Raw genomic sequence first — 16,008 nt, forward strand, 5'->3', positions numbered from 1 at the left:
ATATATGTTTCTGTTGATGGATGCGCATTCTGGATTCCCAGACAACAGCGATAGGAAAAAAAAAAAAACCTGGACAAACCATTCACTCTTGTTCAATGTGAATGCCGTATGCTGGAATATGAGCTGTCATTTATTCCGTAAATAAACCGTGCCACCCCTAATATATATATAAACTCTGATTGTGTTTGTCCGAAGGTCATATACATCTAGGATGGCTAACCATTGAATAATTTTCAATAGTCCTCACAGCTGCCTACTATAGAGACATGGTGGGGTTCACTGACATCAGAGACAAGCTGAACAAGAACATATAATATACACTCAGCAATAAATTTTGGACAATACGGAAATGTCATTCTTTTACTCATTATATACAATTAGCCCAACTTTGTATTCAACGGAAACAATTCTAACCTAATTAATGGAACATATATTTGTATGCACAGGAATTTTAAGTGATCACAATTTTTTACCACCATCTTGATTTTCAGTATTAAACACATTGGCCCATATTCTTTGTGTTATTTGTTAATGAGTCAAACTGACATACAGTGGACATTGGATGTTTCTTGGCAAGAAACTTGGTAAAATTACCAAACTTCTAGAAAACATCCAATGTCCACTCTGTCAGTTTGACTCATTAACATTTAAAAAAAACTTTTGTTTTGGACCATGAAATGGTGTTAAGGTTTTTTCATGTTGATTGGTGTACAAAATAAAAATAAAAAAAAGCTGGTGGTGCTCTTATATCTAAGAGATACAGTCCATCAGAGATCCCTGGAGAAAAGACAACGTTGATTTTTCGCAACAAATTCCAGTTTCTGTTGTCTTGTGGCACCACATCACCAAAAAATAACAGGGTATTCTTAACAAGACAGAAAGTTTGATTATAATTCAGACCCAAACTGTTGCTACCGAGTCACAAAATATTATTTAGCATTTAAAACATATATGGTTAATTCAGTAATTTTGCTCTCAGCTCCTTAACTCTTGGTGACTCCTTGGTTTTCCCTACATCAACCATGTAGATTGTTGTCTGAATGAAAGTGTAAAAATGAAGGAGTGCCTCATCATACGCTAAATTAAAAACAAAGTGTGCTTTAAATAGCTCATCAAATGCACCAAGAGAAGTATTCGTCTGACAGGGTATGAGATTCTTATCGAGAGCTATGTAGAATTGCTCAATCTGGTTGCGGTTCCTGCCAACAGCAAGGAGGTATGGGTGTCTTCCTTCTCGTTGCTGAAGATGTTGTTCAAGGCTGGTACGAGACTACAAATAGACAGATGAAAAACATTCTACAAGATGCAGTCACATAATAATGAAAAAAGAAAAACTTAGTAAATTCAGGAAGATTTAAAGCAGTCACATTCTTAGTCTTATTACCTTCTGATAAACCACAAGCCTGTTTATGGCATCTGATGCACTGATTTTTGAGACCTTCTTTCCAGGTGTTGGTGGAAGTAGATGGAGCAGCAAAAGCAATGTTGCCATGTCACTGTCCCAATCTAAAATTCAGATATAATTGACAAATACTTTATCCATATAATGTTTTTGTGAAGGCATCACTTATGCTTTGTGGCTACTTACAATTTAAAGGAATACACAAATAAATGAAGTTGAGAAAATAACATCTTACCAGGACAATGTTCACTATCTCGCTGGTTATTTGCTGACAGAAGAAGTGAGCGCACAACAGCAGTTGAAGTTAAGCCAATGGCTTCTTCAATGATTTTTGGCTTAAAAGTGGTATCCCACATTTCAAGCAACTTTGACGATGTTTCAGGACTGAAGAGTAGTGAGAAGTCTTGATTCACCTTTAATAATAATAAAAACAATAAATAAGAATTCATAATGTTGCTTATTATTCTTTGAATAAGCTGTTTGAATCTCCAAACTTACAAGTCCCTTTGTGTTTAGAAATGAAGGAAAGGTCTTCAGAACGTCTGCCGTCTTGTTTGGGTCATGAACAAGCCTATGCCTATAGTGAAAAGTCTCCCTCATTTTGAGTATGATTTGTGATTCATTTGTGGAATGGGTAAGAAAGGCAATTGCCTCTCTTAAAGTATCCTCATCCTGCTTCTCAGAGCTGGAACATCTGTTCCTAGAAGGTCCACTCAAAACAGTCTCACTTCTTTTGGAGATGCTAGGCTTATTGCGCTTCTTGGCGTTCCTCTGAACAGTCTTAAGTCGCCATGCAATGTATCCAGTCCCACTGTCTGCATCATAAAAATGTTCCTAAGGCATTTCGCAAAATCATTACAAGGTTCATTATTCACAGGGACAATCTAGACAGCTACAATATACAATACACAAGTTAAGGATACTCACATGGCCTTTTTTTGAAAATGGATCCTTAAGTGATGGAAAAAGTGTCACAACACCTAGAGCATACTTCTCCTTCTGGTTTCTTGAAGGAATTCTCCTTAAAAGCCAAGACATAAATTATACATAAGCAAAAACACAACAATCACTTGTACAAACCAAACATGCCAGCCGGTATACAAATGGCAAAAACAATTTGGAAAGTCATATCAAGCCAGAGGACTGGTTTCTCACTATAGATCAAAAGGATGTTTATTTCCGTATCTGCATTTTTCTGCCAGACAGGAAGTTCCTGATGTTCGCTCTCGGGGGCAAAGCATACCAATACCGGTTTGGCCTAGCATTAACCCTTGCACTTTCACAAACAAATAATCATAAAACTTTATTCTGAATAAATGGACCGAATATCCCGCTCCACTGCTCACAGAAATTGTGCTATCCCGAAGAGATCCTCTACCTTTGCACAGACAGCCTTTTCATTTGAAACCATTAAACAATGGAATCAACTCAGTCTAAAGTTGTCTGTAGATCTGAATAATTTCTCTCGAAACATAAAGAAATACATCCTCGATAACCAGCTGTGTCAGCATCAGAACACTTAAGGTTTAACAAATGTAATACTGAAGTAAATGTTTTTGACTATGCTTTAATATTGTGTGCAACTGCCCGGGACTGCAGATGGAAATTAGCATTTGCTAACTCGGGTACAAAACATCTTTTCATAACATTAATGTATTTTGTACATTGTCGCTGACAAATAAACTAATTAAACAAAAATATATAAATAAATAAATAAAAACTAATGCACAAATGGCAATCTTACTGGCTGGTGCTCACATATTATTGTCCCTATTTTGCCTTTTTTTTATTCTTTTTTTTTACTGTTCTTATTAGTGGAAAATTAATATTATTATTATCATCATAATCATTTTATCAGTATTATTAAGTTTTTTCGCCTTTTTTTTTTTACAGAAACACTAAATGACCAAAAAAGCAACTCTACCAGTCCTAAATTCAGTTACAATGTCTAAGCATTTATACATGGCACCTAATTTTAATTCTAATGAATAAAGTTCTGTCATTAAATAATACCTGATTACCATAATATCATATTATAATGCTTGACTGACTGATGTTAAGAGTGTACTTTCAGATATCTAAAAAGCAGTACCATTTTACAAACAAACAAACAATATATGATTCATTGACTAACCGATTCTTTTCAATGAGCCTTCTAAATCGGATCGCAAATCGAACCAATCGATTCGTTTATGAATTAGAATGATCCGAATGCAGCTGTTCTAGAGTCGACAACTCACTGATTCTAATTAACAGTTTATGCCGCGTTTCCACCGAAATTACCCGGAACATTTTTACCAGGAACTTTTTTTCCCCCCAGACCTGTTGCTTTCTGCGTTTCCACCGCGGTGTAAAGTACCGGGAAGATTAGGCAAATGAATGGTGACGTAGGTCCGCGCGCGTTTCTCAATACAAAATACCGCTGATAAAAAAAAAATAAAATAAAAAAGTATGCTGATTTTGGACGTGCATCATCGGTAGTTAGTTCAGACTTTGTGCATTCGACTGGGGAGTGCGATGTCTGCAACTACGCAAGTCTGGTAAATCTATAAACAGCAGCGTAACTATATATATATATATATATAAAAGCTCGTCTTGGCTACTGCAATTTTCCCTACTGTATATTTACAATAAAACGCAATATGATATAAAATACCACTGCCTCCTTTCGTTTTCATTTAAGCATAATAACAGCTGCAGAAATGTACTTAGTTCAGAGATATGTGTATATGCAGCCATTACAATGAAAAGAAATATTATATAAATTTGCCTTTTTTATTTTCATTTTAACATATAGATAAATTGAATACAGACCAAAGAAAACCTGTTAGATCTACCCCGCAGCTCAATTATATTTTATGTTTAACCACTAAAGACACATCAGAGCCAGCGGCACATATCAGAAGGTCTATCCCAGGAGAGGCTGCTCTCTGCGGATACATGAGGACTGAGCTCCCGCTGATCGAGAGGAGCTCTCCGTCGCGGAGATCGGCGAAACACGTTTTTTAAATAGGCGCTGTCTTTATAAAGAAACCACAGATTTGAGTTTTACACAACTACATTCTCGCCTGAAATACTTTTAAAATTACATTTCATGACACAATAACAGTAATATTTGAAAATGATCCAAATAAATGGTGGTTGAACTCAACCAATGCTGCGTTAACTCAGATGGCTTTGGCTAAAGCAATTTTCCCCTCAGTATATATACAATAACACGAAATAGGATATAAAATACCACTGCCTCCTTTCGTTTTCATTTAAACATAATAACAGCTGCAGAAATGTACTTAGTTCAGGGATATGTGTAACGTTATATACAGCCATTACAATGAAACAAAATATTATATAAATTTGCCTTTTTTATTTTCATTTTAACATATAGATAAATTGAATACAGACCAGAGAAAACCTGTTAGATTTACCCCGCAGCTGAATTATATTTTATGTTTAACCACTAAAGAGACATCAGAGCCAGCGGCACATATCAGAAGGTCTATCCAAGCTGAGGCTGCTTCTCGGTGGATACATGAGGACTGATCTCCCGCTGATCGAGTGGAGCTCACCGTCTACGAGATCGGCGAAACACATTTTTAAATAGGCGCTGTCTTTATAAATAAACATCAGATTTGAATTTTAAACAACTACATTCTCACCTGAAATACTTTTAAAATTACATTTCATGACACAATAACAGTAATATTTTGAAAATGTTGATCCGAATAAATGGTGGTTGAACTCAACCAATGCTGCGTGAACTCAACCAATCAGGATGTTTAGCGCCAAAGTCCCGCCCCCGAAAGTTCCTGAACTTTAAAAAAGTACTACCTCGCCAGCAGAGACTTTCTGAGGGGCATTTTTTTTACCCGGAACTTTATTTAGTTCCTGGTTCCTGCGGTGGAAACACACCAAGTACCGGGCCAAAGTCCCTAGTTCCTGGGTAAAGTTCCTGCGGTGGAAACACGGCTTTAGTGTGAGTCTCCAGTGAACTGAATACACAAGTGAGAACGGTGAGCGTGCTCGTCTGGTACTGCTTAGTTATTAATGTCGAAATATAAGATTCATTTTTGTAACTGAAAATGATATTAAGGTCAGTTGATTGTGACCTTAATCTGCTGTAAAATGTAATCTATTTAAGCCCACTGAAATGCTTGAATGCAGACAATACAGACTCTTCAATCAGTGTCTTTATGCTTTAGGTAAAAAAGAAAAAGTAAGAAACATTAAAATAAAACAGATTAAATAAAATAACTCATGCACATTCAAATTCCCTGCTGCCGCATTTTATTAAACTACGCATTTACCCCTATGTGACGTCTGTTTTTATATTATCAACAGTACACATTTTTATATTGTTTGAATTAACTAGCCGAGTAGACAGATATGAATGTTTATTCATAACCACACTGGAAATAAGTAAATATTGTTAGCTAATGCTATGTGTCTAGCTAATAAGCTTGCTAGTGCTAATTTAAGGTCAATTTTTTAAAATAAAGTCCAAATATTTTTGTTCAACAACATAACATAAGATAGATTACATCTGGGGGGAAAAATAAAGGATGTGATGGTCAGAGATGTTAACTGCAGTAATTATCAAAGGTGGAAGTGATGCCCTCTGGGGGCATTTAACCAGATGTGTTTTTAAACCATAGACAGGTTTGACAAGGAAAAAATAATTATGGGAATATAATTATATTTTCCTTAAAATGTTTTTCCTAACTTCAGGCCTTATTCTCATGTCATATATAACTGTGATGGTCTGCAAAACAACAAACTTTAAAACCCTTTTTTTCATCCTGGTGAAGATGAGACGGTTAGATCTATTGTTATCTGGTAGTTATAAAGTAGAATTATAAAAAAAGTTAACTATTTTACTTTACATAAATCGAGTACTTTGGTTGAAAAAAATTGAAAGGGCAGTAGTTTTAATTTTAGTAAACTAAAAAATGTACTAGCCAATGGAGATTCAATTGCCAAGATGTCCGTAGAGGGTTGCATTAGGACAGATATTTTGTCATTATGTTGTAGTGGGTATTTTGTTCCATAAAGTGTTATAATACAACATAACACAAGTCCCCTCAAAAGGGAACACCTTGGGGTATGACTGTAACGCCTCTTCCCTTTGCCATATTTCCTGTGTGCCTGGGAGCGACTTGCTTCATTCTATAAGAAGCTAACTCTATTGTGATGCTGGCTTCACTTTGTAATTTTTGTGTTAAGCTGTCATGCCTATGAGTATTTAAGAGCAAATAAAAGCAGTTTTACCCATGCATTTCCACCATATGTCCAACCAAAATGTTGACTAGGAGTCGTCTCATTTCACTTGAAAGTGTATTTTTGGAACTGTATTCAGCAAGGACAGCATCTCCGCCACTTGTCTGCTTTAGGGCACTACGGACCATCTTCAAAAACACAAAGAAAAAAAACAACAACACATTATATATCAAAATTGTACTAACTTATTGTAATAAAAAAAAAAATTTTAAATTTAAATGTACAAGTAACCTCTTTTGCCTCAGCTTCTGCATCATTTGTCTTAGATTTCTTGTAAACGTGTTCTGTCATTTGGTCAAGTTCATATGATGAATGATTAAGTGACAAAATGTCAGTCCAAGAGCTGCTTGTTGCATCTGAAAACATTTCTGAAACACAAAAGCTAATTAAAACATGAATAGTGTATTTGTTACACAACAGGAATGCAATGCCACACTGTACCTTCATTCTCTCTTTTAACAATAATGAGCGATGTATCAGGTCTCGCATTGAGCACATCTTGTAAAATGTCCTCATCTATCTCAGTTTCAGTGTCATCATAAATATGAAAACTTGTCTCAGGTGGTAAGCCAAACCTATAGTGGACTAAACATAGACAGCATTTCATGTATGAAAAAGAAACAACAAACCAATGAAGTATAAAAAACAACAACAAAAAAACCCACCTTCATCAACAAAGTCTTCAAAAATGAATCCATCCTGAAGCCTGATAAATTTCTTGCAGTTCTGATAACTAACTTTGATCAGCAGCATGTTTCCAATCTGAGAATCCAAAAAAATTTTTTTTTAATTAAATCATTAATCATTAAAGACTATGTACATAAACATTGCATACAAGTCATTTAGATAGGTTTGCTAAAAAAAATAAAATAAATAAATACAACACAACTCTATGCAAATTTTCTAAAAGCTTTTATAGATACATTGCTTATGCAACATTTTTTGGAAGATTTTCCAACAATTGTAAAATTAAATTGAATGATTAAAATATGTAAGTGTGCTTTTACTCTAGCACTTTTGGTGGACACTCAGGTTTGACTGATGTCAATCAAAATGTTATATTTTGATGATGTGAATGCTGTCTAGTGAACTTAGTTGTGCACCCACAAACTGTACCTAAGTCTGCTTAAAAAAGATGGTCTGGGGTACAGTTCAAGTGAACTATGGAACGGTTTGTTGCTGAAATAAATGTAAACGTACCAAATTGTTGAAGTTGAATTGTTATTAATGGTGTATTATTTAATAAAAATGTGTGCTTGATTGTGCATTTAACTCACTCATTTACTCATGAGTGTGGCTGACCCACTTCAGGCAGAGAGATGTATGTCTAATTTCTTCTGGCCTTCTGCATTTATTTAGAGCATTTGCAGTATATTCATGGCAGATAGACACAAGTGCCTTATGTTACAAAGCTTTGAAAACACAACCAACAGTTCAAAATAAAACTTTGAGGAGAGCAGCGCTGTTTTTTTCCCCCCTCCACCATTGTTAATAAGCAACGGAGTACACAGCTGCTGGTTTGATGACGCAAACAAACCTCAGTTTGGACCCAAAAACTATAACATGAACAACTTTGAAAATCAAAATGATATTACAACTTAATACAGAATAAGTTTTTTTCTCATTATATATTTATTCCCATATGTAAACTAAAGAATATTGGAATATGTTGTCTATGCAGTTGTGCTCATAAGTTTACATACCCCTTGCACAATGTGAAAAATGTTAATGATTGAAACAAATAAAAGGGATCATGAAAATTGCGTGTTATTGTTTAAGTTAAGGCAGTTATTCATTTAGTTCCTCTACCACACTCCCTAAGGTCCAATAAAAGTAAACCCTTACCATAGGGCATTTATAAAAAGGAAATTCAGCTTGTTCTTGATGACCTCCCAATCTCCTGGCACCTTTGTAGGTACTTTTGTACACCTGCACACGGCTCAAGTGGGGGTTTTCCATTAAAGGTTAAATTTCTTCTGTCAATCAGTGTGTATTAAGGTTAGTAGGTACCATTTTTGTCTCCACCCAGTTAACAATTTGGTCGGTGTTGGTTCTGACAATCTCCGTTTAAATCTTTAATATTTGATGACCCTGTACTGCAGTTATGTATATCTGATCAATTGCACATCATCATTCTTTTGCTTGGGTTGAACACAGCTGCTGAATAAGTCAAGCAAAAAAAAAATGATTTTGACAAATTTTATCTCTATTTGCTTCTGTTTCTGCCACAGGATTGACATTCTTAGGTAACTAGGAAATACACAGGCTTTAATTTGCTGCCTATACAAAGACCTGAGATGACGAGCACCTGAGAAGAGATGATGTGAACCCCTCAGAGGATGCCAGAATACAATAAAAAATGGTTAACCTTGTAAGTCTGGTTGCAGTTTAAGTTTATTGCTGTAAATAGTGTTTATAGTACGTTTAACCATGACTTTACTCTACTGTACATTTCTGCCATGTGGACATCAACTTGGAAACTAGTCATCATTGATAAGATAGTACTAAATCTAATGTAGAAATTAATTTTTATTATATATTTGAACCTTTTCCAAAAGTAACTGTATGATTTTGAGATTAATATTATCACACCGAGGACACTGAGCATATGTAAACATCTGTTATATGAAATAGCGTGGTATGTAAACTTATGAGCACAACTGTATTGTAATGTTTACAACACTTTGTTAAAGAATGCTATTGCATAATGTAGGTATTAACTATAGTAAACTGATTAAGTGTAATAAATACTGTAGTACCTATACTTCATTTTTTACTTCAGTAAATTGTAGTGTATTCTAGTTTAATATACCCTAAAGTCTTATAAGATCTACAGTATTAAGTTAAGTAATGTTTACCACAGCTGTAGAATTACAGCAACACGTGTTTTTGAACCATACTGTAGTATTTACTATAGATTATTATTTTTCAGAGCTGAATCTCTATTGCACGAGATAAAACAGATTTTCCAAAATTTGGGCATGATGCAATATAATTTAAGAATCTAGTGACATTAACTTCATTTTGGAAATGGATTAAGATACATGATTGATAAAAGGATGCAGACTACAAGTAGACTGATCCAAGGAAATGTTTCAGTGGGAATCTCTTGTAAAAGAACATTCCCTTCCTCTATAAGAGCTGTTACTGTCTGTTAGCATTAGCATTTGCCAGTTGTTGTGTGAAGAGGTTAGTGTTTCTCTAGCAGCTTCTTTCCAGCTTCACTCCTCTCTACAGTAGCTGTTACTCTTTGCATGTTAGCATTAGCATTGACATGTCTGTTGTTGTGTGAAGAGGTTAGTGTGTTTCTCTAGCAGCTCCTTTCCAGTTTCACTCCTCTCTATAGTAGATGTTACTCTTTTTTAGCATTAGCATTAACATGTCTGTTGTCGTGTGAGGAGGTTAGTGTGTTTCTCTGGCAGCTCCTCTTCTCTCCTCTATAGTAGCTGTTACTCTTTGTCTGTTAGCATTAGCATTATAATGTCTGTTTTTGTGCGAGGAGGTTAGTGTCTCTCTCTTACCTGTCTGGCAGCCTCTAATCTCTCTCCAGCTTCACTCCTTTCTTCTATAATAACTGTTACTCTTTGTCTGTTAGCATTAGCATTAACTTGTCTGTTGTTGTGTGAGGAGGTTAGTGTGTTTCTCTGGTAGCTCCTCTCTCCAGCTTCACTCCTTTCCTCTATAGTAGCTGTTACTCTTTATCCGTTAACATTAGCATTAACATGTCTGTTGTTGTGTGAGAAAGTTATTGTGTTTCTCTGGTAGCTCCTCTCTCCAGCTTCACTCCTTTCTTCTATTGTAGCTGTTACCAGTGTTTGGAATAACGGCGTTTAAAAGAACGGCGTTAGGTAGCGACGTTATTTTTTCAGTAACGCGGTAATCTAACTAATTACTTTTCCCGTCGTTACAACGCCGTTAACGTTACTGAACGTTAAATGCGGTGCGTTCCTATGCATTGATTTAATAAACTATGTAATCCGAACGCACCCCTGGCTCATACAGCGAGTGGGGAGGTGGGTTAATGACGAGATAAGCGGTTGTGATTGGCTAAGGCAGAGTCATGTGTTTCATGGTAGCCAATCAGAGCCAGTGTTTTTACACACATGCCGGCACACGCGGCTGCGCCAGCGGCGCCAAACACACACACACACGCAACAGCTACGCAGAGATTTCGCAGCAGAAATGTTGAGTCAGGAGCAATCCGATGAAAAGTTGGCATTTTCAATGTGAAGATATAAGCGCTACTTCAAATTCATTGTGGTCAAAGGCAAGAACGTGCATGTAATGTGTACATATAGTGAGACACGCATCTACAAAGCTAGTGGCCAAAAACACTTTTCTTACAAAGATAATACTTGAAGTGCAGGATAAAAGCCTTGCTGTCTGTTGACGTGCAATAAATATCTAAAGTTATGTACCTGTCTGTTCTACTCATTTCAACTGACTTGTGAAAAAAAAAAGTACAAATATCTGACATGTAGCAACTTTTTTTTTATATACAGTAACGCAAATAGTTACTTTCCCTGGTAACGAGTTACTTTTATTATAGAGTAATTCAGGTACTAACTCAGTTACTTTTTGGAACACGTAGGGAGTAACTATAACTAATTACTTTTTTAAAGTAATGTTCCCAACAGTGGCTGTTACTCTTTGTCTGTTAGCATTAGCATTAAAATGTCTGTTTTTGTGCGAGGGGGTTAGTGTCTCTCTCTTACCTGTCTCGGAGCTCCTAATCTCTCTCTCCAGCTTCATTCCTTTCTTCTATAATAACTGTTACTCTTTGTCTGTTAGCATTAGCAATAACATGTCTGTTGTTGAGTGAGGAGGTTGTGTTTACCACAATCTGTTTGTCTCCTCATCTCTCTCCAGCTGCACCCCTCCTCTCTTCTGAAGTAGCTTTGAGTGTTAGCGTGGTTGTTATAATTAGCATTAGCATGTTTCTCACCAGTCTGTCAGTTCCTCATCTCTCTCTCCAGCAAGTAACCCCAGAGTGCAGTCTGGACGATGGGGCGGGGCGACACTTCGAGGCGGAGCGACACGTGTCGCCCCGCCCATATTTGTTTTCCCCGCCTTTGACATTTTTCTCCGAGCCAGCAGGGGGCAGTTTGCGTTGAAACAAACAGAACGGTGGCAACTACAGCAGCAGAGTAATAACGCTATTCCGTTGATTGCTTGAGGTGAGTAAAAGTGGTTGTGTAAATATCTTATAATATGAAATGCGATGTTCGATCATTTATTTATCCATGGTACGTTCAATTTGAATAATTATTGTTAATAATTGTTATAAATTGCTAATTTTATTGTTCTTTGTGGATTGTAACAGTACACTCTGTACATGGCTTTAGTTCATTCGATTTTACAGAGTATGGCATCACATTTGTCAAGTTATTTGAACAGACATGCATGATTTTTGTGTGTATATTATTATTATTATTTTTATTATTATTATTATTATTATTTTTCAGGATGACATGATCAGGAGGTGGTGGTGTTCTGTTCTCCTGGACAGCTTTACTCCGCAAATGTATGTAGCTGTTTGAATGTTGCTACATGAAACATTACTCTGTACTATATCTAGCAATATACCTACCTCTTGACATTTGTTCTTTTAGAGCTCAACCACTGAGGGGAGGAACTTCACCATTCACCATGTCTTCAGGCAGAGTCCAGCAAAGCAGGTTATTTGTGCACATACATTCATTAAGAACTAATAATTACATATGTGTGTACATGCAGAGGTATTTTAGTTATTACAGCTACATAGTTGTTCAGATGTGAAATTGGTATTATGTACAAGTACTGTGATTATTTCATATATAGCTATCAGTTAACATCAGCATCAAAGACATTTAAAAACATGTCAGCTTAATTCATTTTCAGACAGCAGCGAGTTTTTTAAATAACTTCTGTTTGCGATCTAATGTGGATTTTGTTCACCATATAAGACAGAAATATTTATATTCAATGTAAAAGATCTTCATGTGGATCATGCATACAAATATATACAAATATCTCACTGGATTATTACAATTAATGGCAAAATGAATGTGTGGAAATGTAAACTAATATATCCTACTGACACACAACAGCAAAAGATATAAATAATTGGCTTAAAACTGTTTTTTTTTTTCAATTAGAAAATACTAACATGCCTAATACTTCTGCACAGTACTGTGTATATTAACATTTTATTAGTGTTATTATAAAAGAATGAGTATGCAGTTGTGACAACAATCTATAGAGTTTTTAATGAGAGTTTTAAAGCAAAGGTTGTCTGTATTCAGTGTTTATAAAATGTTTAATAACTTTTATATACATGTATAAATAAACCTATGTATGTTTTTGATTCAACAGCTTCCACTGGAAATCCTCAGGGAAGTTATTTTGTCGGCTGGTGACTCTGCATATTTGACACTTTCTCTGGTTTGCAGATGGTTTAGGGATGTGCTCCGAAGTTTTTCGGAAAGCGGCACAGTTTGCCTGGCTAGACAGTAAGATTTCCCCGTTTAATGCTCATTCTCCAATTGAATTTTGTAGTAGAAGGCCGTTAAACTTTTTTTGTATTATTATTATTATCTTTCCTGTATTTTGTCTTTACACTATAAGTTGTGGCCAACTGGAAGCATTGTCCTCCTGTCTCCTGACCGGAACGAGTTCAGACGGATGTACAGCATCAGGGAATGCGTGCAGTGCAGAGCCCTTTTCAAGTTTAACCCACCAGGGTACAGGGAAGAGGCCGGCGTGGTGATCTTCTGGGCTTTTGTTTACACAGGATTTTGTTCCAAGGACTGTTTTTTTTTTTGCGGCATGAAACACATTTGTGTGTTAAGTTCATTGAAGGGAAATAGAGAATGGACTGAGATCAACTGGTTTTGATGTATTAATTGATGTCATTTAAAGTTAAACTTTGCAGTGTATAATGTTTTAATAAAAAAACTATGGAAAACACGTGCATGATAACAGGTTTCAGTCATTTACATCAGTCTATCATTCTTTAAGGTTTCTCATATTTGATGATAACATGATTTGCTATGCATTGCTCATAATGGATTCTTAATTTAGTTGTGACAGGATTGTGAGGATTAATGAGGTTTTCAGTAGTGCAGTTCATCAGAAAACAAATAACAGAAAGTAACAAGTGTTTTTGGGCAAGTTCTTTAGAACCTGTATAGTTCCTTCCTTGCAAAAAGTAACCATGGATTTATTGTAGTAAAAATATTTGTTGGCATATTAATTACTGTGAGCTGTAATTATAAAAACAGACCAATAGACCATTTATTTCTATTCTGTTCGTCGTAATCCAAAACTCTTTGTATTTATACGGGATGTTGTGGAAATGCAACAATAAATGCAAAAACACAACATTTATATTCACTTTTTAATTTATATTAAAAGTTTATTCATCTTGGTGTCTACTTCTGCATTCCAATCCTGCCAATAGCGTCATAATTCTCTATACCAATAAGCTGTAAAATCGTCACTCATCTGTACACCAATAAGCTCATCTTAATCATAAACCAATAACCGCTGAGGTGGGTGGGGCGACACGTGTCGCTTCGCCCCAACGTGTCGCCCCGCCCCATCGTCCAGACTGCACTCTGGGATACTTGTCTCCAGCTGCACAATCATCTTTCTAGCAGCACTCTTCACAGTTAAATGCTGAAATGCTTGTATTTATTTACTTTTTTTTTTGTAAAAAAAATAAAATAAATACTCATGTGCTCCTATTAAGCTGTATATATAAATATATATATATTAAAAAAAGAAATGAAACATTGGCTCTTCTGCATTTCAGATTAATTTAAATCTTTAGTATGGGTTTACACATTTTTGCAAAGTAGGCCCCCAAAGAGCTTAACCAATATGAAAAAAAAAAAAGGTTTAGTTCAAATCACACAAGTAGTTTGTCAATGTACCATCAGTTTCCTATAAATGAACACCTTGTCCAGTTATTTTACAAAGTTATGTTCTATCATGTCACATGGTGTTGTGGCAAATAGGAAGAAACACGGCCCAAGTACAGAATATATGGCTTTTTAAAATATCATTTTTTCATCAACTCACCAAATAACGCATTCACTAGTTTTTCAGGATCTTCATTCAAGTAGGTGCACAGAGATTTGATCACACAGGCCCTTCTGGTATGTATGGTGTCATCCTGCGGGGTGGGGACAAGATTAACTCAAACTTCAGTGGTGGCACAGCTTAGGAGTACTGTTAAGGAAAAAAATGCCCAACTACATTGGTCTTTCCACCTGCGATGAGTATGACTATGAAAGCTATTCATCAATACAAACCTTGGAGATGGCAACCATGATCGGTGTGATTCTTTTTTTCTTTCCCCTGATTGCCCCCCTTTTCTACTGCAGATCTCCACCTATCCTGTTGAGTACCAGTCAAGCAATGAGAGAGTTAAGACATGATATACAGCACCATCTACCATCACCATTTTTTAATTTACTTAAAAGTATAAGAGCTGACGTGAGTTTTCGGTACTGCTCATGTCTTAAATGTGCATAGACAATTTAAATATACAAAAACATAATAACAGCTGGTTCCAAAACAATGGTTTGGTTTATAATGATAATAGTCATTTGTACCTTCATCTCTCCTTTGCAATACACTGCCTGCACTGCCACATATGTTACTAAAAGAGAAAGAAAAGGAAAGTTTGTTAATGTAAGGTACATGCAGTTTATTACTGTATGTGAATGTTAAGAAAAACTAACCATTTAATAAAGGTGAGGCACAGCAGAAGAGCATTGGGGACAGATTTATATTTTGATGTAGCCCATTTCTTTTTTTTCTTTTTTTTTGTAAGAAACATTTCTGCTGTGAAAAAAATTAACCTGAAAAAATAAATAAAATAAAATAAAAAGTTAACCTGAAAAACTGCAACAGATTTACCCTAATGTGTATGCCAAGACTGCATGTGCATCATAGAATTTACTTGACAATTTTAGCATAATGTATTCAATAAGCTGGGTAGCATTATGTGGCATTTTGAAACTATGTTTGAAAACACAGAAATCTCTAACTATCGAACGTTTAAAGTAATATTTTGCCAATATACACATATAAACACAAGGGCCAAGCTAATGTTATTTAATTTAGCTAATAATATCAACAGTCTCCCTTTTGGCACATTAAACTTAATATTGAAAAAAAAAGCCCTATAAACGATATCTGAAAAGAGTGATGAGATGTGCACAGTAAGCTAACGTTTGCTACATTAACTTACAGGAAAAAAAAGGTAACTTACATGGTGTGTTCGACTCTGCATTCACTTTATCTCCCATTTTCCCCTCCCATTGTTGGGGTAACGTAGAGTT

At 35.6% G+C, this 16,008-nt stretch overlaps 1 protein-coding gene and 1 long non-coding RNA gene across 5 annotated transcripts; one reads left to right on the plus strand and one right to left on the minus strand.

The window, feature by feature from the left end:
- Positions 1–346: 346 nt before the first annotated feature.
- LOC127951909 (uncharacterized) lies at positions 347–11,662 on the minus strand. 4 transcript variants are annotated; one of them, XM_052550053.1, is made up of 10 exons: positions 11,622–11,662; positions 7,342–7,438; positions 7,118–7,261; positions 6,908–7,044; positions 6,668–6,804; positions 2,330–2,423; positions 1,901–2,236; positions 1,638–1,815; positions 1,385–1,506; positions 347–1,270 (listed from the first exon to the last, which is right to left on the minus strand). In XM_052550053.1, exons 2-10 carry the CDS (start codon positions 7,427–7,429, stop codon positions 956–958), a joined length of 1,551 nt encoding a protein of 516 aa, XP_052406013.1. In that variant the 5' UTR covers positions 7,430–7,438; positions 11,622–11,662; the 3' UTR covers positions 347–955. The 4 variants fall into 4 exon arrangements, with proteins under 4 accessions (XP_052406013.1, XP_052406012.1, XP_052406010.1 ...); XM_052550052.1 differs by having other exon boundaries at positions 11,514–11,651; XM_052550050.1 differs by lacking the exon at positions 11,622–11,662 and adding an exon at positions 11,392–11,537.
- On the plus strand, positions 11,599–13,932 carry LOC127951922 (uncharacterized). The gene is made up of 5 exons (XR_008152761.1): positions 11,599–11,853; positions 12,142–12,200; positions 12,289–12,354; positions 13,031–13,167; positions 13,283–13,932. It is a non-coding gene; the product is annotated as an uncharacterized LOC127951922 (long non-coding RNA).
- The last annotated feature ends 2,076 nt before the right edge of the window (positions 13,933–16,008 follow it).

The sequence above is a fragment of the Carassius gibelio genome, chromosome B3 (genome assembly GCF_023724105.1).
Source record: "Carassius gibelio isolate Cgi1373 ecotype wild population from Czech Republic chromosome B3, carGib1.2-hapl.c, whole genome shotgun sequence".
Classification (NCBI taxonomy): Eukaryota; Metazoa; Chordata; class Actinopteri; order Cypriniformes; family Cyprinidae; genus Carassius; species Carassius gibelio.